The following is a 23,763-nucleotide window of genomic DNA, read 5'->3' on the forward strand; positions in this document are numbered from 1 at the left end:
AGACAGCTTAGGAACTTTTTCCTTTAAGTAAATAGGATGAAGATTCCATTCAGGTAATGTCTTTTCATGCTGATATTTATGTTACTTGCCTAAAATTACTGGGTGCAATTGATGCCCAACCGGGAACCAAAGTGGTGATTTGACAAATGAGGCCAGTGCTCTTCGATAGTCTCCTGCCTGGGTTATTTTCTGTTTCTATTTGGTGGTGTGTTTGAATCAAATGTGGAAAAGAAGCCTGCAGAGAATGGAGGTAATGGGGAAAGTTAAAGTAAGACAGTAGTTGTCAAGAAAGTCATTCTTTTTTATTTTGGTATCATTAATCAACAATTACATGAAGAACATTATGTTTACTAGACTCCACCCATCACCAAGTCCCCCCACAGACCCCGTTACAGTCACTGTCCATCAGCGTAATAAGATGTTGTAGAATCACTACTTGTCTTCTCTGGGCTGCACAGCCCTCCCCATGCCCTCCCCATTATACATGCTAGTCGTAACGCTCCCTTTCTTTCTTCTCCCCCTTATTCCTCCCTTCCCACCCATCCTCCCCAGTTCCTTTCCCTTTGGCAACTGTTAGTCCATTCTTGGGTTCTGTGAGTCTGTTTCTGTTTTGTTCCTTCAGGTTTTGCTTTCTTCTTACACTCCACAGATAAGTGAAATCATTTGGTACATGTCTTTCTCCGCCTGGCTTATTTCACTGAGCATAATACCCTCTAGCTCCATCCATATTGTTGCAAATGGTAGGATTTGTTTTCTTCTTATGGCTGAATAATATTCCATTGTGTATATGTACCACATCTTCTTTATCCATTCATCTACTGATGGACACTTAGTTTGCTTCCATTTCTTAGCTATTGTAAATAGTGCTGAGATAAACAAAGGAGTGCATCTGTCTTTTTCAAACTGGGCTGCTGCATTCTTAGGGTAAATTCCTGGAAGTGGAATTCCTGGGTTAAATAGTATTTCTATTTTGAGCTTTTTGAGGAACCTCCATACTGCTTTCCACAATGGTTGAACTAATTTACATTCCCACCAGCAGTGTAGGAGGGTTCCCCATTCTCCACAACCTTGCCAACATTTGTTGTTGTTTGTCTTTTGGATGGTGGTGATCCTTACTGGTGTGAGGTGATATCTCATTGTGGTTTTAATTTGCATTTCTCTGATGACTAACGATGTGGAGCATCTTTTCATGTGCCTGTTGACCATCTGAATTTCTTCTTTGGAGAACTGTCTGTTCAGCTCCTCTGCCCATTTTTTAATTAGATTTTTTGCTTTTTGTTTGTTGAGGTGCATGAGCTCTTTATATATTTTGGATGTCAATCCTTTATTGGATCTGTCATTTGTGAATATATTATCCCATACTGTAGGATGCCTTTTTGTTCTATTGGTGGTGTTCTTTGCTGTACAGAAGCTTTTCAGCCTGATAATAGTGCCACTTGTTCATTTTTGCCTTTGTTTCCCTTGCTGGGGGAGATATGTTCATGAAGAAGTCACTCATGTTTATGTCCAGTAGATTTTTGCCTATGTTTTTTTCTAAGAATTTTATGGTTTCATGACTTACATTCAGATCTTTGATCCATTTCGAATTTACTTTTGTGTATGGGGTTAGACAGTGATCCAGTTTCATTCTCTTACGTGTAGCTGTCCAGTTTTGCCAACACAAGCTGTTGAAGAGGCTGTCATTTCCCCATTGTATGTCCATGGCTCCTTTATCATAGATTAATTAACTCTCTATTTTGTTCCACTGGTCTGTGGGTCTCTTCTTGTACCAGTACCAAATTGTCTTGATTACTGTGGCTTTGTAGTAGAGCTTGAAGTTGGGAAGCAAGATGCCCCCTGTTTTATTCTTCCTTCTCAGAATTGCTTTGGCGATTCGGAGTCTTTTGTGGTTCCATATGAATTTTAAATCTATTTGTTCCAGTTCATTGAAGAATGTTGTTGGTATTTTGATAGGCATTGAATTGAATCTGTAGATTGCTTTAGGCAGGATGGCCATTTTGACAATATTAATTCTTCCTAGCCAAGAGCATGGAATGAGTTCCATTTGTTAGTGTCCTCTTTAATTTCTCTTAAGAGTGTCTTATTTTTCAGAGTATAGGTCTTTCACTTCCTTGGTTAGGTTTATTCCTAGGTATTTCATTCTTTTTGATGCCATTGTGAATGGAATTGTTTTCCTGATTTCTCTTTCTGTTAGTTCATCGTTTGTGTATAGGAAAGCTACAGATTTCTATGTATTAATTTTGTATCCTGCAACTTTGCTGAATTCAGATACTAGTTCTAGTAGTTTTGGAATGGAGTCTTTAGGATTTTTTATGTACAATATCATGTCATCTACAAATAGTGACAGTTTGACTTATTCTTTACCAATCTGGCTGCCTTGTATTTCTTTGTTTTGCCTGATTGCCATGGCTAGGACCTCCAGTACTATGTTGAATAACAGTGGGGAGAGTGGGCATCCCTGTCTTGTTCCCGACCTTAGGTGTAAAGCTTTCAGCTTCTCACTGTTAATTATGATGTTGGCTGTGGGTTTGTCATATATGGCCTTTACTATGTTGAAGTACTTGCTCTCTATACCAATTTTTTTGAGAGTTATTATCATGAATGGATGTTGAGTTTTGTCGAATGCTTTTTTTGCATCTATGGAGATGTTCATGTGGTTTTTGTCCTTTTTGTTGATGCGGTGGATGATGTTAATAGATTTTTTAATGTTGTACCGTCCTTGCATCCCTGGGATGAATCGCACTTGATCATGATGTATGATCCTCTTGATGTATTTTTGAATTCAGTTTGTTGATATTTTGTTGAGTATTTTTGCATCTATGTTCATCAGGGATATTGGTCTATAATTTTCTTTTATGGTGGTGTCTTTGCCTGGTTTTGGTATTAGAGTGATGCTGGCTTCATAGAAGTGTTTGGAAGTATTCCCTCCTCTTCTATTTTTTGGAAAACTTTAAGGAGAATGGATATTATGTCTTCTCTGTATGTCTGATAAAATTCAGCAGTGAATCCTTCTGGCCCAGGGGTTTTGTTCTTGGGTAGTTTTTTGATTACTGATTCAATTTCTTTGCTGGTAATTGGTCTGTTTAGATTTTCTGTTTCTTCCTTGGTCAGTCTTGGAAGGTTGAATTTTTCTAGGAAGTTGTCCATTTCCTCTAGGTTTTCCAGCTTGTTAGCATATAGATTTTCATAGTATTGTCTAATAATTTTTTGTATTTCTGTGGAGTCCGTCGTGATTTTTCCTTTCTCGTTTCTGATTCTGTTGATATGTGTAGATTCTCTTTTTCTCTTAATATGTCTGGCTAGGGGTTTATCTATTTTGTTTATTTTCTCAAAAAACCAGCTCTTGGTTTCATTGATTTTTTCTATTGTTTTATTCTTGTCAATTTTATTTATTTCTTCTCTGATCTTTATTATGTCCCTCCTTCTGCTGACTTTGGGCCTCTTTTGTTCTTCTTTTTACAATTTCAGTAATTGTGACTTTAGACTATTCATTTGGGTTTGTTCTTCCTTCTTTATATTGTCCTGGATTGCTATATACTTTCCTCTTAGAACTGCCCTCGCTGCGTCCTAGAGAAGTTGGGGCTTTATGCTGTCATTGTCATTTGTCTCCATCGATATGTTGCTTGATCTCTGTTTTAATTTGGTCATTGATCCATTGATTATTTAGGAGCATGTTGTGAAGCTTCCATGTGTTTGTGAGCCTTTTTGTTTTTGTTGTACAATTAATTCTAGTTTTATGCCTTTGTTGTTTGAGAAGTTGGTTGGTAGAATTTCAATGTTTTTGTGTTTACTGAGACTTTTTGGGGCCTAGTATGTGGTCTTTTCTGGAAAATGTTCCATGTGCACTAGAGAAGAATATGTATCCTGCTGCTTTTGGGTGTAGAGTTCTCTAGAAATCTGTTAATTCTATCTGTTCTAGTGTGTTGTTCCATACCTCTCTGTCCTTACTTGTTTTCTGTCTGGTGGATCCGTCCTTTGGAGTGAGTGGTGTGTTGAAGTCTCTTAGAATGAATGCTTTGCATTCTATTTCCTCCTTTAATTCTGTTAGTATTTATTTCACATATGTTGGTGCTCCTGTATTGCATGTATATATATTTATAATGATTATATCCTCTTGCTGGAGTGACCCCTCTATCATTATGTAATGTCCTTCTTTATCTCTTGTTACTTTCTTTGTTTTGAAGTGTGTTTTGTCTGATACTAGTACTGCAACATCTGCTTTTTTCTCCCTATTGTTTGCATGAAATATCTTTTTCCATCCCTTGACTTTTAGTCTGTGTATGTCTTGGGTTTGAGGTGAGTCTCTTGTAAGCAGCATATAGATGGGTCTTGCTTTTTTATCCATTCTGTTTCTCTGTGTCTTTTGATTGGTGTGTTCAGTCCATTTAAATTTACGGTGATTATTGAAAGATATGTACTTATTGCCATTGCAGGCTTTAGATTCGTAGTTACCAAAGGTTCAAGGGTAGCTTCTCTACTATCTAGCCATCTAACTTAATTCTCTTATTAAGCTATTATAAACATAAACACAGTCGTATGATTCTTTATTTCTCTCCCTTCTTATTCCTCCTCCTCCATTTTTTATGTGTTAGGTGTTTTAATCTGTAATCTTTTGTGTTTCCTTTTACTCCATTTGTGTATAGTTGATTTTGTTTTTGTCTTTCTTAGTATTTGGTTGGTCTGCTTTCTTTGCTGTGATTTTATTTTCTCTGGTGACATCTATTTAGTCTTAGGAGTGCTCCCATCTAGAGCAGTCCCTTTAAAATATCCTGTAGAGGTGGTTTGTGGGAGGCAAATTCCCTCATCTTTTGTTTGTCTGGGAATTGTTTAATCCCTCCTTCATATTTAAATGATAATCGTGCTGGTTACAGAATTCTTGGTTCAAGGCCTTTCTGTTTCATTGCATTAAATATATCATGCATTCTCTTCTGGCCTGTAGGGTTTCTGTTAAGAAGTCTTATTATAGCCTGATGGGTTTTCCTTTGTAGGTGACCTTTTTTTCTCTCTCGCTACGTTTAATAATCTGTCCTGGTCTTTGATCTTTGCCATTTTCATTATTATATGTCTTGGTGGTGTCCTCCTTGGATCCCTTCTCTTTCAAGTTCTGTGGGCCTCCATGGTCTGAGAGACTATTTCTTCCTCTAGTTTGGGGAAGTTTTCAGCAATTATTTTTGCAAAGACACTTTCTTCCCTTTTTTCTCTCTCTTCTTCTTCTGGTACTCCTATAATGTGAATATTGTTCATTTTGGATTGGTCACACAGTTCTCTTAATATTGTTTCATTCCTGGAGATCCTTTTATCTCTCTCTGCCTCAGCTTCTCTGCTTTCCTGTTCTCTGATTTCTATTCCATTAGCTGCCTCTTGCACCTCATCCTGTCTGCTCTTAAGTCCTTCCAGAGATTGTTTTTTTTTTTTTCTGTATTCTCCTTCCCTACTTGCTCCTTTAGCTCTTGCATATTTCTCTGCAGGACCTTTAGCATGTTATCACCTTTATTTAGAATTCTTGTTCCAGAGTATTGGTTAAATCTATCTCCCCAGGCCCTTTCACAGGGGTTGTCTGGGTAATTCTGGACTGGACCACATTCTTCTGCCTTTTCATGGCGATACAGGTAGCTGTAAGCAGGTAGCCCATGTGTCAGCTGGGAGAACAAAGTCCTTTCCTATTTACTGGTGGCCTTGCCCTTCTCCCCTGCCTGTGTCGGTTACCCGCACTCCTGGAGCAACCTCTGGATTAATCCCCTAAGCTGCCGTGGGCGGGGTCACTCTCAGAGTAGTCCAGAGCCCTGCGGGGAGTGGCAGACATGCCAGGTGTGCTCTCCTGCGAGAGCAGTGCCCCTTCGCGCCTTCCCCCTGTTTCTTCTGCCTGGGCCGGGCAGCTGCGCTCTCGTGGTGGTCTTTGGGTCTGGCTCAGGTGACTTTTGGCAGGAGGAGATTCTGTGTGGCTCTTGGGGGTTTGGCCGCTGCCCGACCACTCTGTCGCCGCCAACAGCTCGCATGGCTGCTTCCGCGCTGCTCCATTGCCACCACCGCTGCCGGCTTGCGTGACTGCTCCTGTGCGGCTCCCCGCTGCGGGTGCGCACAGCCACTCTCCGGCTACTGGGCCACTGTGTCAGGGGCTGTGCCAGCTGGGCAAATGACTGGCAGGCTCCTTATCACCATGAAGGGCTTCAGAGCTGCACTGCCACCGTGTTGGTTAGGGCGCCTGGCATTCCCCGGCATTCCCAGCTGCTGGGCTGAGTGTGCTGGAATGCTTCCGTACAGCTGTGAGGTCCCTGTCCCTTTAAGACTTTCAAAAAGCACTTGCTTTTCTTTTGTCCTAGGGGAGCCGTTTGCGGGGACCCGCTCGCAGATTTTGCTTTTCCATTTCTCTAATATCCAGCACACCATGCACTATGTTTCTGCGCTCCTGGTGCGGATTACTGGAGCTGGTTGTTTAGCATCCTGGGCTTTCACTCCCTCCCCACTCTGACTCCTTTCCTCCTGCCAGTTAGCTGGGGTGGGGTGAGTGCTCAGGTCCCGCCCGGCCGCGGCTTGTATCTTACTCCCTTTATGAGATGCTGAGTTCTCGCAAATGTAGATGTAGCCTGGCTGATGTACTGTATCCACTGGTCTCTCTTTCAGGAATAGTTGTATTTGTTGTATTTTCAAAAATATATATGGTTTTAGGAGATTTCCGCTGCCCTACTCCTGCCGCCATTCTTGGCACTGATACAAGAAAGTCATTTTTAATGCCACACTGGTTGGAAGGGAGGAACCATATATTCTTCAGGGAAGTCAGGTTGGGCAGAAAATGACTTAGGGACAGAATTAGGTAAAGAGATTGCAGTGGGCAGAGAACTAAGTGTGCCTCCAACTGACCCACCAGGTGAACAGCTCTCTCAGTTTAGATGTAATAGAAAGTTGAATAAAGGATGATTAAGAATATAGAGTTATTAAGAAAAAGCACAAGATAATTAACAGAACCACTCAGATTTTGGCTCTGTATAACAAGGGGCAGGTCCTGCTCCATTTCTCCTAAGTTTTTCTTTTTAATAATTGGCTTGTTTCTGAAAGCTAAGCTTAATGTTTGAAAATACATAAAGAATTACACATGTAAAGTATTGTTATCTGTTATGTTGTGTGATCCCTACCATCATGTTTTTTGAAGAGTTCTTTTCTCTACTGATAGAGAAATGTATGTAGTAAGAATATTTATATTTTGAATTATTTCACTATGACTTAAATCTTCTCATGCTCACTTTTCCTCCTAAATTCACCATTTAACCATAGATTTTACAAAAAATACTTGGATTTATATTTTTACCCTATGAGATACTCAGATTATAGTTACCATGAAAGGAATTTCACTTGTATAAATGTGTTCCCCATTTTGAAATGAAATAGACTTTCAGGGAATCTTTATCAAGAACAGTTAGAGAAGTTCTTAAGTACTCTTGAAATAAACTTCAAGAGAAAACAGGCTTGTGGAAATTTCATGTCCAATTTAGGCTTTTGTTACACATACTTGAAACTCTTACATGTAGTGTGTTATTCCTAGCTTGATAAATTTTAGAGGAAAGAGGCTTATGTTTAGAGAAAATCAAAAAATCAAAGGGTAGCAGTAGTTTCTAAGTCTGACAGCCTGAGTTCCCCCTTTTTTGGCTTGGTATTTACTAGTGGTATCAGAACCGGAGGAGATGTTCCAGTGGTCAGAAACAGCAGATTTTGGACCCCCACATTTTATTTATATCCAGAAGTAAGGAACAAAAGTTTCTTTGTACCAAGTAGTTATAGATCATTGATACCTGAAAACACAAATGTGAGCCTTTGTTTGCTTACTTTATAAAGTGCTTCGTCTCTCAGTTGGGGACATCAGGGGAGTGGGGCCTTTCTGTCTGGTTTACTGAGGCGTCCCTAGCACCACACATGGAACATGTTTTCTGGTTGATTGACTACTTTATACTTACCAAGTACTTTAGCGTGTATTATTTGTAGTATAAACTTTACAGTTATCCTGTGTAGTATTATTTTTAGATGAGAAAACATTCAGAGAGGCTAAGAGGCCTCACTCAGGGGTTCTGGGTGGTAGAGCCTTAGTCTCAACACTTTGGTTTTCTTACTTAAGTCCAAGTTTTTGTTTTTTTCTACTCTATCAGACTTTCTTTCCTCTGGGTCTTAGGTATCCTTAGAAACAGGTTAGAAAGAGGGAGAAAGTATGGTCTTCCCATCAGAAACCCTTTATGAGGGAGGTGGCAGAACAGGGTCTCTGGAGACAGGCTGGCTGGGTCTTAATCGCAGCTCTGCTACTTGCTGCCTTTGTGACAAAGTAACCTTTTTCTACCCCCTTTTCTCCATCTATGAAATGGATGTGATAGTAGTATTACACTCAAAGGATTATGAAGAGTAAGTCAAAAGAATTAATAAGACTTGTTAAATAATGGAAAAATAAATATGAAGAAAATGTATGATTATCATGAACTAATGTGGAAAGTTATAAATCTATAGCACGCACTTAAGAAACTGAGCATGACTAGGACTTGTTTTGTTTTTTGGTCTCTGAGTTGCCTTAGTCTTTTCCAAGTTAACTAAACCCACCCCAACCCCTATTTTCAGCTGCATTTATTCTTGTATTCTGGAGCCATTCTTTATACCTGTCTTCATTTGAAAAAAAATTTAAAACCCATGTGTTCCAAGAAATCTGTGATGATGAATTACCCTCTTTTCCTAAGAGCCTAGTTATAGCTCATACTTTTCCCTATTCAAATCACACAGCCAAGATGTGTATGTACTGTGAGAATTCAGTATTTGTTTGTAGTCAGTAAACTTGATTAGTTCTTTCATTATTGTGCTTTTTAATATATGTTTCATAATAATGATGGCAGTCTTTGTTCTAGAGCTTACTATGTGCTTTGCAAACATCATCTCATTTAATCCTTGAGACAAATAAAAACACCTTGGGGCTGTAGATATTGCCCTGTTGAGAAATGGAAGTTCAGGGGAGGTAACTTCCTCAAAGTGATCTATCTGGTTAAAGATGGAGCCACCACTATTTAAACTCTGACTTTGAAGCTCAGGCTCTTAACATCTACTTTCTGTTGCCTCTTGTCTCCATGGAAGGTGTCAGTTTTAGAAAGTTAGTATCTGGAGGAGCAGTGAAACAAAATTTACATAGAGGGTTTCAGAGTCTCAGGAGCAGTTGATTCTTAATAACTCTAGTATTGAGAGGGGTGGGGGCTTAATTATAAGCACAATACTGATTTTGATGACAGGCCATCTGAATTTTCATTTTTAAAAATACTGAAGTAAAAATACATCTTTTAAACATATTCTTGTTTTTTAGCTCGATTGGTTGATTGAGCATGTCCATGTATGACCAACAGCTCCACTGTCCTGGCATCCTTCTTTCTGTTGTTTTATCAGATGTCTAACCTCTCTGCTTCGCTTTTATATGTTGTGCTCTGACCACATGGCAGCTACGGGTGATCTTACATGCTGTTTTTATCCAGTAGGTATTAAATTAAACTACTGATAGAATGAACTCAGGTTGAGCTGATTTGTTTGTCCTAGAACATGTTTTTTCCAGTATTATCAATATTTCCATAACAGCATCAATCCTAGGCAGTTTGTGGCTGTAATGGTGTCATTCGTAGAATTTAAACTGTGGATGGTATTTTAATGCTCATAGGCATTCCAAATTTTATCTCCATAGACTAGTCTTTGCTATTTTTAAGGTAAATGCACATACTAGAATGCTAGAATTTTCTTTTTTCCCAAAATATAGAATAATAAATAACCATTAACTCTTGCTTTTTCTATTTTTAACTGTAGTTCCAGAAGAAAACATTGCAACCATGAAGTATGGAGCCCAGGTTGTAAAAGGGGAGCTGAAGTCTGCCTTACTAGATGGTGATACTCAAAATTATGATTTGGATCATGGATTTTCTAGGCACCCAATTGATGATGACTGCCGTTCTGGCATTGAGATTAAGCTAGGTCAGCCATCCATTATCAATCACATACGGATACTCCTGTGGGACCGGGATAGCCGGTGAGTCATTAGTGTAACTTAGAAACTGACATGATGTTTGATTGAGATGGCCTAACCTTATCGTCATGTACTCTGGTTTTACAGATTTGATCGTTTATTTCTTTGTGATCACTTTGCTATTTCTGTTGATGATTAGTTCTGGGGGAAGAGTTAAAGGGTATATTTAAAAAAAAATAATAACCTTTTTTGCTTTTTTATGCTTATAAAAATAATGGTATGTATTTACTGTAGAAATCTAGAAAATATAGAAAAGCACAAAGAAGAAAATAAAAAGTGCTGGTAATCTTATCACTCATTTATTAATCTTTGTATTTATCTAACCAGTATTTTTTTTTATTCTTTTTCTTTAATTTTGGTAACATTAATCTATAGTTACATGAGCGACATTATGGTTACTAGACTTCCCCCCATCATCAAGTCCCCACCACATATCCCATTACAGTCACTGTCCATTAGCATAGTAAGATGCTGTAAAATCACTACTTGTCTTCTCTGTGTTATACAGCCCTCCCTGTGCCCCCCACCCCCTACATTATGTCTGCTAATCGTAATGCCCCCTATATTTGTTTGCTAATTGTAATGCCCCCTTTCCCCCCTTATGTTTGCCCCCTTCCCACCCATCCTCCCCAGTCCCTTTCCCTTTGGTAACTGTTAGTCCATTCTTGGGTTCTGTGAGTCTGCTGCTGTTTTTAACCAGTATTTTTTGTTATGTATAATCTCACATACACACACACAAAAACCACACCTAGTTTACAAAATAAAGATTAGATGTGTGAAAAGCTAACTTTACTTTTTAATTAATACATTAATTAAAAGGTGAACATCCTATCCTTTTAAAAATATTCCTCTAAAATGTTGCTTTTAATGGCTGGCTGGTTTTCCATGACATGGGTTACCATTATTTATTTGATTCCTTACTTTTGGATGTTATAATAACCTTTTAAAATGCACTTTATTTAATGGATGAAGAAAAAATTGTCTTTTAGTGTGTGGACAAATATCCCCAAAACAAAAGAAACTTGTGGAAAAAAAAGTTTTAAAGTTTGGTGGGTTCCCGCCTAGGAACCCACCCATTTTGCAGTGGCTTTAACATTCTGCCTTCCTTCTAGAAACTCTGCTACTCTCACTGTGATTTTTAGTGTTCAGCCATGATGGCAGAAGTGCCAGAACAGTATGGGTGACCAAGAACTGAACTGTCCCTATGATTGCTGCTTAGCATTAATCTAGACCTTACATATTCAGAAGCTGGTGTAGAGTCCACTGGGTCCTGCTTATGCCTCTTTGAGTCTGTGTATGAAGGGCATAATAGTAATGGTGATGATGCCCTGCAAATCTTGCAGGTTAGCTTATTAGCATCACTGGGTACCAGCCTGGCCTTTTAGGCCATTTGAGCCCAGGTAGGAAGGAAACTTTGCGAAGTGGGTGTGAACATTTTCCATGCACATAGGTGTTGGTCATTCAGGGCCTCCAGGTTATCCCCATCTGTGTCTTTTTTAATAAGAATATATTTACTGATAATGTATCTTGTTGGATGTATGATATGTAGTTGGAGCTAATTCATATATCATTTCCAAGAATGTCTGATTAATAATAATACTTACGTATCATTTTCATCAGTTTTATGTGGAAAGGCATTGTCCTAAAAGCTTTACATATATTCACTCATTTAAGTAATAATACAATTAGTATAAAAATAATAAAATAAAAGTTTAGTATGTTTGAAACTGAAAGTAGTTATCATCATTGCCATGATGTTAAATATTTATAGGCCACTTTGTTTTAGTATGCGCTTTATACTCATGGGGGGCTTAACTTTGCCACATAGCAGTTCTTTTCTCCAAGAAGCTGTTATCATTCTAAGCAAAGGTGAGAAATTCAGAATCGTAAGCCAAAAAGATTCTGACATGTGTTGTAAAATTATATCCTGCATTACTGATAACCCAGAGAGGTTCAATAAAAGGTTATAACCAGTTTGAGACTGAGCTTTAAAATGAATGGGAGTGAGGGGACAGCAGAAAATGAGGGGATGACACAAAGTAAGCTGACCTTTTCTGGCCACAACTGTTGGTTGCAGGCTGACATTTATGGTCACCTAAATCTTCCAAGGTCGTTCCTGTTGATATTACAGTACAAGTAATAACTGCATCTCAAATTTAAATTTGGCTTACGACAGGGGAATATAGATTGTTCGGTCCGGGACCAGCATGTTGGTACAGGGTAGCTGACTAAGGGAGGATGAGAAGCTATTTTCATTACCACCAGATTATTAGCTGCCAAATTTTAACTTGTACCCCAAAGAAACACGTATTATCTCTTCTCCCATGTCATCTATTTTTCTGCAGGCTGTGTGGTGTATGTGTGGGATGGTAGAAGCCTGGGAAGGAGCACGAGATAAGTTAGCCTCTGTGAGGAACCATTCCGAGTTGGCTTTCCTCCTCAGAAAGCAGAGCTGAGCACCCAGGCCAAGGAAGAGGGAAGGAGAAGGCACACCTCTTCTCTATTTCTGTCCTCTCTCAGTAGTGGTTTTATTAACCTGCTAATACAAAATGAGCAAGGCATCCCGGCCATGTTTGAAAAGAAACAAATGTCTTACATGCATGATATGTGCCAAGCACTGTGCTAGAACCTGGGTATATGAAGATAAATATGGCATGGTCCTTGTTCTTGGGCAGCTTGTGATCTGAACGGGCAGGCAGATAGGCTGCGAGATCCTCTCAGTACACTGTGGTGAATACTACAATAGAGGGAGCTGTACAGATTTCACTATCACCAACATTTGTTCTGCAAAAAGTGTATTTAGTGAATAGGGTACTTGTTAAAGTATAACTTTGTATTGTTATTTTAATATGGTACTTTTTTTTCTGTCTTTTTCCATTTGATTCATAGGTCTTATTCATACTTCATTGAAGTGTCAATGGATGAACTTGACTGGATCAGAGTGATTGATCATTCACAATATCTGTGTCGTTCTTGGCAAAAGTTATATTTTCCAGCCCGTGTCTGCAGGTTAGTACTTGTGGCTAATAAGTGATTTTGATGTTTATTTAGGGAGTTTTGGACTTTGAGATATAGACTACATGTGTCCTCATGAAAGGAGTTTTCAAGGTATCAGCTACCAAATGTATCTCAACTAAAAAACCTAGAGAAACATGGAAAATGAAGCATCTTAATATTTTAGAGTGTACTGTGGGACTGTAAAGTGTTTTGTACATGTTTATGTGATAGGCATGTAAACGAATGAGAAGGGATGGGCAACACTGAGAAATAGAAATGCTTTTTCAACTTCATGCACTGTACATTGGAAGCAGAGTGATTGTTGGGAGTGGGTTCTTCCCACAGAAGCCATGGAAGATGTTTCTGGAGGCTTTCCTGGTAGTCCTCAGGGCCAGAGGAGATTTTTGGATGCCAGTGGGTATATTCTGATTATCTGTGTGCTTTTTCTAGGTCAGTGTCTATCAATGGAGTTTAACAGAGCAGGTGTTTCTAGTGGGTTGGTTTTTGAGACAAAGGATTCTGAACTGGTGGGGCTTTAACCTCATACCCTCCCTTGAACTAAAGCACTTTATCTTTTATTATGTTTATATATTGCAGCCCATGTAAGGTTATTTTTAAAAAGTGTTTAGGAACTACAGTTCTAATATTTCATATTCTCCCTTTAGATATAAGCCATGTTTTAAACTTTCTTGCTGAGATTCTGCAAAACCTGTACCAATAATGAATTTGAGAATTGGAAAAGGTGGTTAAAAGCACCCAAAGTTCTACTGTAATTTTTCCCCTGAAAATTGCCCTCAGATAGTCTTTACCTTAATGTCAAAAGATAAAAGGTAGAATATGATTGTTTCATTTAGTAGGTTGTGGCAGGAAGAGAAGCAAAGGGAAATGGTGGACATAAACCAGGGAGAATGTGGAGCTGGCCTCTTAGCTACTTTTCCCTCCCACTGTCGCCTGTGACCCTGACTTACTTCCTATTGGGGCTGATTTGGAACAGGTGGCAATGCCCCACAGCACTTAGTCTTTTGGTCAGAAGCACCCTTATACTTATTAAACTCATGACTAACAGCATCAGGCTGCATTCTTACCTCCACTAAAAGAACTCCACAAAACCTTTCAGCTTCTGGTACAGTAAAGAATGTTGCCTATATTTTTTTATTATGGATATGACTGGACACAATATTGTTACCCAGGGATCCTCTTGTGTGAAATGAAGAAAATCAATTTCATCTCTCCAAAGAGAGACTAAAGTGTCTTAGACCTGGCAGTTGCTCTTTTATCATAGGAGTTTTAAATGGATTAAAATGAGAGGGACAAGAAATTGAGTGAAGATTTTGTATCTTGGAGCTGCCTAGGGATACTTTGAGAGTGATAGAAGGGCCTCCATGTGGAGGAGGAGATTGAGTCTACATTGACTCAGGCTGTTATGATTGTATCAGATTTTAAAATACACGGTATTAGTAACCAAAGTGTCTGAGGTGGACCGAAGGACTGTTGTGTTTACATTTAATTTTAAACAGTAGGAAGGTGATTCCCAGAACAAGTCATGGTACATATAATGCCAGCCATGATAAAGTCTACATGCTTTACCCACCTGGAAACTCCCATTTTATGGAGGGAGATGCATGCTCTTAGTCATGATCTCTGGCTTTTAGAAAGTATACTTCCCCTTACTTATTAAACGGCATTACTTCTACTTCCCTTATTTATTTTGTCTTTTCTGTGTGGCCTTGCCTTTGTTGATGTAGTGTTTATATGTTGTAGAGCATGGCTGTATTCATGATGCTAGTTTTTGTCTTAGTATAGTTAGCTCCCAACTCTGGTCGGGAAAAATTGAGCAAAGGTGATGTTAAAGCTAATGATAAGAAGATGCAGGAGTCTTGATACTCATATTAATCAGAAAAATTTTAAAAATATAACCCCTTTAACTTATATTAATGAGTACATTCCTTCATAAACTCTGCTTTTTGTTATAGGTTGAAATCTTGGTACTACTTAAAAATGAACCTAAAAGTAAGACCCAACATGTCTCATACTGGTGCTTCTTATCTTCACAATCATTTTTCGACTACCTAAACATTGTTCTAAATGCACCTCTTCCAGGAATTTCACTGGGCACATATGAATTCTTTATTACCTTAGTACGTGAGTGTTCAGTTTGCATTATGTTAAGTAATTTGCACATTTGTATGTCACCTTTGTTCTTTACTGTTCTTCAAGTGTTTGTCTTGCCTCTTATACTAAAATTACAGCTGCTTGGCAACAAAGAGTATGGATTCTAATCTTTTCATATTCTTGTACAGTACTCAGACAATGACCCTGTATGCAGTAGGTATTCTATAAATGTTAGCACAGGTTTCATGGGTCACAGCATTGCCTGGGTAATGAAGAGAAATTGATTCAACATTAATATGTATATATATTTTTTGGTACTTTTAATCCCGTGTCTGTTAAAATGTATATTAGTGCTGGAAAACTATAGTTCTATACTGTTTGCAAAGATTACTTTCTATTTTGTCTTCAGGAAAGTGAATTTTGAGGTTAATCCTCAAGGGTGTGAGTGACATGTATTGATGAAACATAATATCAAATATATTCACAGAAGAGATACTCTTTGAATTGGGAAGTGTGAGATTACCCAGCCCTCTCTCTCAGTCTAGTCTGAATTGCATGTAAATCAGCATTATATATAGTGGAAAAACCATGGGCCGTGTAGTTAGAGCTCTTCTCAAATGCTGGTTTCGTCTAATACTGGAGTTGTAATCTTAGTGAAGTTGTGCCTCTCCGAGTATACCTGGGAGAGAAGAATAGGAATAACAACACCCTTCATGGAGTTTGCTGTGGACATTTAGGTGATGTAGTATATCTACCAATACTGAACCCAGAGCATGGCCCAAAGTAGAGGCTTAGTAAATAGTTGTTTGGTTTGATTGTATTATTTTAAAAATTCTTTCTATTTTTGTCTAATTTTTGAGACTCTGAACTGGTGTTTGGCCTTCAGAGAAAGAGAGCCACCCCTGCTACCCTCTTTGGCCGGGGTGGCTTCACTATGAGAAAGCTGCGCCTTAACTCAAGAGCCTGTTCTTTTCAGCACTTTTCCATAATGCCAGTCCATACATAGCAATGCAAAACATGCCTTGAATGGTTCTTTTTATCTTAATAACCTGCCCATTGGTATGTTTCCAGCAGTTTTCATATATTTTGGTTTGGGGGAAGTATCTTTTTACTGTGGTAAAATATATATGACATAAAATTTGTCATAATATTTGTCATAAAATTTGTCTTGTAGAATGTAAGTCAGACTGCATTTCACCTCACCAAGGCAGTGGATGTTACTTAGTGGCACTAAGGGTAATGTCAGACTTCAAAGCCAGAGCGATCGTTCCAGCCATAACAGTGAGTGCAGGGAAATGATCTGCCCTGTCTCCTGGATTCTTTTTAAGAATGCAGTGTGGGTTAGGTGGGAACTGCTCTGTGTAGGCAAAAGCTTAAACTAGTAACTCTCACCCCCCAGCTCCCAAATGGGGCAAAGAAAAGGGACTTGTCAGTTTCAGTACAATCTTTCGTATGCACTCAGAACCATGTTATATCTTATCAGCTTTCTCTTTCTCAGGAAAAGGCAATTTCTGCTTTACCCATAAATTCTCCAACTTTCAAATTATCCACTTGGCTATCTAATAAGCTCTGTTCAAGTCCTTTTTACAGCCTTCTTATATAGAGCATATAGGGCTTAACAAAACACTACTGAGTGGTGCATATCCTGGGGGTGTTTAAAAAACATCTCTGGCTATTTCTCAACATAGTATTGGTAATTTGGCATCCATTAATGCTGCTGAAATATGACAAGGTGTGTGAAAGGGTAGAGGTAGATTACAGACTCTATATGATTGGTAGCTGGATTACAAAAGTGATCTTAGTATAAAACCTGGGAGCTGAGGGAGAGAAATAGCCTAAAGTGAAGTCCTCAACAATATGCCTACTGAGAGAAGGAAGAAGAGACTAGATGGCAGACATGTTTACTGCACAGGCTGGTCACAGAGATTAGAGAGAATCAGGAGGATCACAATTTACTGAAGACAGGGCTGGAAATGGGGTTGAGAAAGGTGTGACTGGCCAATTTGGAACATGGCACAGGAGGGATGAACTCAGTTAACGCAGAATTGGCTTCTTCCTTTCTCTCCTTTTTTTTTTTGATTATAAAAATGGAGATGTCTTTTTAAAGACTTATTATAAAGTTATGATGTAGTATATATTTTAAATATTGATAAAGTTTGCCCTCCAGTAAGGTTGTATCTAATTTCTACCAGTAGCTCATAAAAAGTCTCCTTCTTCAAATCCTCACTGATGCAAGCCTTGTCAACATTTTGCCAATGTGATTTATGATTTTTAAAGTCTTATATTAATTTGGATTTCTTTCGTCAACAGTGAGGTAGAATATCTTTTAATACTTGCCATTTGTTATTTCTCTTTTATGAAAAGACTGTTTTTGTCTTCTGCCTCCTTTTCTTCTGGGATGATTATCTTTTTCTTTTTGGCTTGTGAAGTTTTATATTGATGTATCCATATATGCACATTAATAAATATATATAATGTCATATATGTATGTATATGTGTATGTACATATAGATGTATATGTGTGTATGAATATACATATATATATGACATTATCCTTTTGCTTGTCATGTATTGTGCAATTTGTGCAAGTTCTTAGTGTTTCATTGGTAGTTTTTGCCATATAGAATTTTACTTTCTAAAATGATGTAGTCAAATCTGTCAGTCTTTTATTTCTGATGGTCTGGTATCATGTTTAGAAAGGTGTTCCCATCTGTAATACTAAACAATGTTATAGTTTTATAAACATTTTCTACTCTTTGTTATTTTTATGTTTATATCTAAGTGTTTAATCCAGCCAGAATATTTTTCATGTATATTTTCAGGTAGGACTAAAACCATTTATTTAATTGTTCCTTACCATACTAATGTGGACGGCCATGTTTATCATGTACTGAGTTCCAGCTTGTGCTCTACTTTGTCCCACTGATTTCTTTGACTACTGCTGAAAGTGTTTTAATTACCGTAGTTTCCCTTTCCTTCTTTTTCCTCTTTTCTGAGAATGAGAAATTATAATGTGCCAAATGTGTCATGGAAAAAAGAAAGGGTGTTATAGAGCATCTGCCAGCCTGTCTTCTGGTCTCAGAGGTCACATTAGAGGCCATAAATAATGATAAACATCTCACCATCTCACTAGAATGGTTCTACTTTCACTTAAAACAGAAATTGAGGCGTGCTTTACAGCTAAGGAAATTGATTTTTCTTCGTTTGTTCATCTGTTTATTCATTCATCACTCAGTCCTTCCCCAAATTAGTCCCAACCTTGTGCTGACATGCATTGCACTTTGTACTGAGACCATGGCACTGCGGAAGACTACCAAGGTTTCAGCTCTCCGAGAATTTGAGAGAATAAGATATAAACAAATAATAAGAACACAAGGTAATTGTAAGTGTTGGGAAGATGGTACCATGATAGTGAATGGGACCAAGGGGAGAGCATGGTTATTTTAAATCAGCAGTCAGGCAAGGCCTGAGAGGGAAGGTTGGTATTTTAAGCTGTGATCAAGGGAGTGATACTCTCAGGTCATTGTTTTAGATATTTAGGCTTTCTTTGGTGTACCTTGAATGTTATCCAGGAGTCTACTATAGGAGGCCTCATTAGGTGATACTAAAATAGTACTGTTTTTGGTATAGGGCACTTTAATCTCTTTTATTATATCATACATTCCAGGTCCCCCCTCAGACCTGCCATTATTAGATACAGAGTAATTTTTTTAACCTATCCTCATTGGATTATAGTACCTACACAGTGCTATGAATCTGCAGGATGTAAAACAAATGAGAAAATAAACATTGCTATTTATGGAAGCATTTTTTTCTCTATGATATTAACATTATACAAAAGCATGTGTGTCTTTTCTTTTCTCTTGTTCTTCCCCTGCTCCCATACCTGATCACTGATATATTTATTTACTTTCAAAAGCAGACACTTCTACCTTATTCAGTGGTTCATCAGGATGCTTTAGCACTGTAGCTAGAATTATGCTAAGCCTTCACTTTCTTTATGTGATTGACATCTTTAGAATTCAAGAAATGCCTTATTTAGATGTAACAGAAAAGAGAATAGTCTTACTTTTAAAAAGTAATCAAAGGTGAAATAAATAGTTCATACTTAGTTTGATTCATACCTACAGCTTTGATACCATAATTGAACTAGCGTAGAGCAACCCTACATTCAGAGAAACATTTTCTTCTAAGAATGCAAAGCAAAATGTAGCCACATGGTGTCACTAAATCATAACAATTTTATTTGGGGCCAAAGAGAGGTTGAAATTGCTCTTTTATAAAACCATATTTATATAGAAATTGTTCTAAAGTCTCTCACTTGTGAAATAATATGTGATTTCTTTGTAGTATTTAAGTCTTTCTGCTCATGCGAAGCATTGATATGCCAAAGTCCGTAGATGTACATTCAGATGCTAGCCAGCCCTTGACTCATCATTAGCAAAGTGCAGCAGGTAAGTGAGCTTTGGTAGCACAGTTACTTGGTTTCATATAAATAAGTTTTTAAAAAATCTTCCTTTGGAATTCTGAAATAAATAGAATAGTAACTCAAAGAACATAGAGACATTAAATATTTGTAAAGAAGCAGGGAGCATAAGGAGGAATAAGGAAAAGAGAGACAGGGTTACAGACTCGGGCGAGATAGGAAGGGAGCAGCCTAACATTTATTGAGCATCTACTATGTGCCAACCTCATATTGGTCATGCCTAATATGACTCTCACAATAGCTGTGTGAGAGAAATACCACTAACTTCCTTAATCTTAACACATGAGGAAATTGAGCCTTCAAGAAGCTAACTTTGCAGGTTTGTCTGACTATATGGCTAATGTCACCGACTTCCATTGCCTCAGCAGGATATGAGATAAAGAAATAGCTCTGCTTTAGAGTAAAGACATGGAGCCCCAAAGGAGCTCTTGCTGCCTCTGGCAGGCGCAGTTCTGGGAATGCTGGAGGACAGGGCCTGTTGTGGCCACACTGCTCTTGCTGTTCACATCCATCCTGGCCACATGGCTACTGTGGAGGAGGAGGAGGAGGAGGTTGAGAATGATGAACACTAGGGGAAGTTTTCTCTTTTAATATGCTCTGAAGGGAATGTAGCGATCCTTTATCTAGGTACGTTTTGTCAGCTTGTCAATAGAGCTCTGAATTTTCCTGCCCCTTTGTTCCCCATAAGATCATTTTAGACTTTATTATTACAGAGTGAACCTGATGTTCTTAACTCCTGATTTGTTTTGCTTCAGCTGTATTTAGAAACAAATTTCATGTATTAGGAAATTTCTCTTTATGTGATCTCTTCACATCTTGAATTGTTTTTTTTTCTAGTTGAGGAATTTTCTATTTATTATTTGCACCTAGAATCTTATATTCAGTAAGACCTTTGAGACATGGCTGTTTGTGCTTAAGTTGTTCAGTAGAATCCAGGCCTTTTTGTTTTATTTTATTTTGTTTAAAGGATAATAACATGTTGAGCTTCCTTTATGTGTAGTAGAGGAGGAACACGAGCAAATACAAAAGGGTTGTGCTTTTCCTTTGAATTTTATAATTTTAGAATATAAATTAGTATCTTTTAATAAGCCATTTGCATGAGATGATATTAATAACACTGCTGACCTGTTAATTATTACCATAAACAGCTGTTGTTTGTTTTTTATTCTGGAAGGGCAAGAACTATATTTGGTGGCACTAACAGTTGCTTCCCAAGCAGTTAGGTCAAGGATTTAGGTTTACATAGCACCTCCCTGTTTGGTCATCAAACACTTTTTTTCTCAGGCTTTTCTTCTCCTCAGTACTACTCTGTTACTTACAGGATTTATTCATTTAGACATTGATTCAACAAACACTTATTGGACACCTGCTATATGCAGGCACTTAGTTTAGGTGCCAGACAAAAAAGGATGAATAAGGCACAGTTGCTGTTCTCTTTCTAAAGACTGAGGAATTAAATATGACAGGTGCAGTATAATAGAGAAATACACAGGGTATGCAGGAGCATAGTTACAGGGGCTCCTGTGGAAGAGAGGATTTAAATCAATTCCTAAAGGACCAAAGGATTAAGCAGGAAAAAAAGGGAGAAAGGATGCACTGTGTGTGCAGAGTACTTGCTAAAGGCAGAGTCTCCAATGGGCTTGGCCAAATCTAAACTCTTAGCTCAAAGCTCTCCATCATTGGGTCCTGATTCATCCTTGTTCTTATTTAAAATGTCCTGATTTATTTCACCAGTCAAAATAATCTATTTACCATCTACCTACCCATACCTCCTTACCTATGTCCCTAAGCTGAGAGGCTGTACATGAATGATAGTCCTTCTCTATGTGACCTTGTGTAACTGTTTCAGGTATTTGGGTCTTGGTTTTAGTTACAGTTTTTAAAAACTTTCAAAAAGATGAGATGAATCCCTGCAAAGAACTGTAAATTAATTTTCACAAATAATATTCTGAGAAAAGTAAAAATTCTTAAGAAGTGATGAAAAGTTCCTGTTTTGGAGCCAGGATTTGAGTCAGTGTGTGTCTTTTTGTTCCAAAAATAATAAATTTTTTATAGGTGCTTCACTGTTGGATACATGCTGCACATTGGGAAATTAATGTTAGTTTATTAGTTTTCCTATTTAAGATCTCCTTTTGGAATCTGTTTGGTACTGCAGCTCTCCCAATACTTATTTACTGTTAGGAAATCCTCAACCAGAACGCCAGATAATGAATTGTTGGGCATGGGTCTATGGTTCTATCAAGTAGAAAGCAAGGAAGGAATAGAATAATACAAAGCCATCTGGGACTCCAGGCACCTTGATATGAGCCAGGGTCCTACAGCACAGGGAAGAGACAAGGGTGAGCTATGAAACTGGGAAGAGGAATCCATGAGTTAATGGAAATGATGGGGAAGAGTTTTCACCAACACATCTTCCTGAGTGAATAAAAAAGGCTATGAACGGAGTGAAGCTTCATTGACTGCTTTTCGGAAGATTGAGAAGAGGGGAGGGACAGCTAGAGCTTGGAGATTAAAAAAAGAAAAACTTGGGCACACATTTATTTGTGAATTACATAGTCACAGTCTAATCCTGTTTACTTTGGAAATGGTAATCTAAAGGAGATATTGGTTCAATAATTAATAATTCTCTCCACAGAGAGTTACACCTATATATATTCACATTTCACCCTACACTGCCTAATGGTGATTGCTCTGACCTTTCATAGCATTTATGGCTTGAATCACCCAGGTTAGCCATTAATCACATAATGTAATTTGTTTGCCTCTCTAATTATTTTGTGGCTTCTGGACCTTGCTGTATATTCCTTTGGTAGTAGTTGCTTACCAGGCATCTTGTTGAATCTCTTTAGTACTCTAACACTTATGAATACAGGTGCTGGGATAATAATGATTTTTTTTAGAAAAATCCTTTTAACTGCTATTTTTTTCCCCAGTGTTAGAAGGAGATACTAGGAAGCAAAATGATTTTATATTTCTTTCCACAGAAGAATCTTAAAGAGAAGTGTGTGTACAAGTCCCACGGTTAATAAAGTCATCAGGCTTTTGCAATGATCATTATAAACAGTGCAAGTTCCCTAGATCACGGTGCTTTCTGTGGATACAAGGTTAGCTCAGGGGGAGAGCTGACCAGAAGTGAAACCAGATTGCATGTCGGCTGCCAGAAATTCTGGGCAGAGTGCCAGACTTGGTTCACCTTCTAAAAATTCATCTCCCAGTATGAAAATAGAGGGCTCGATCCCTGCAAGAAATGGTGGTCGCTTCACTACTTGGATATCCTTTACCCCAAAGTACTTTTTTGATGCGACGAAAGGTGGAAGAACTGATCAGTGTAGACCAGCGGCTCTGACCTCATTTAAGAGCTGTAATATTTTCTTTAGGGACTTACTTCATTTGTTTCAAATTATAATTTCGTAAGTTGATAATTGTTCTTCCAAATAATGTGGGTCATGTATACATATGAATATATTCTGCTTGATAGGAAGTTGTAGGTTTAATTTCTAATAGTCATAGAAATTCTATGCATATTATGAAGGTATTAGGATGTAACAGCTGTTTTAGTTCCTTTCACCCTGCAAAAGAAATGTGATGCAGACTAAATTGATCAGTAATTATATATTTTGAAAGTTAAAGCTCCAGTTATAGAAAGAGCTAATTTACACATTGATACTGATAAACTTACAGTACACTATAAGTTTCAAAGTTAGTGTTAGCTCTTGCCTAAGTCTGTGAAAGAGAATCTGTGCCAAAAGACATTTTTCCTATTTGAAATCCTCTTTTGCATTGCCTATTGTAATTTTAAAGTTGCAAATCAACAGTAATGAAGAACTGCTTGATATTTATCTAAGGAAAAAAATTAGAGGGAATGTTAGAGGGAACAGAATTTAGGATTTTATTTTATTTCTGTTGATGATTGCCTACCATCTGCCTCCCGTTTAATGTTGTAGAAGCATGCATGTGTTACCCAGTTTTGAACAGATGATGTGCATGGTTTGTTGAGATATATGTGTATTCTGGATGTGTGTGTGTATATATATATATATATATATATATATATACCTACAGTGCTTAAAATCACACTTGAAGTGTAAAACAGATAATGAGTCTCCATTGTGGGCTAATTTGCATATTCAGCTCCTGTACCCAA

The 23,763-nt window shown here is 37.9% G+C and overlaps 1 protein-coding gene across 6 annotated transcripts in view; it reads left to right on the plus strand.

Moving 5' to 3' along the window:
- BTBD9 (BTB domain containing 9) overlaps positions 1-23,763 on the plus strand; it is a 504,665-nt gene that overhangs the window by 71,078 nt on the left and 409,824 nt on the right. For all 6 annotated transcript variants that reach the window (XM_073224474.1, XM_073224476.1, XM_073224475.1 and 3 more), the window contains 2 exons: positions 9,808-10,027; positions 12,914-13,033. In XM_073224474.1, coding sequence (XP_073080575.1) covers positions 9,808-10,027; positions 12,914-13,033 — 340 coding nt within the window. The remainder of the gene's footprint in view (positions 1-9,807; positions 10,028-12,913; positions 13,034-23,763) is intronic.

This window comes from Manis javanica, chromosome 16 (genome assembly GCF_040802235.1).
Source record: "Manis javanica isolate MJ-LG chromosome 16, MJ_LKY, whole genome shotgun sequence".
Classification (NCBI taxonomy): domain Eukaryota; kingdom Metazoa; phylum Chordata; class Mammalia; order Pholidota; family Manidae; genus Manis; species Manis javanica.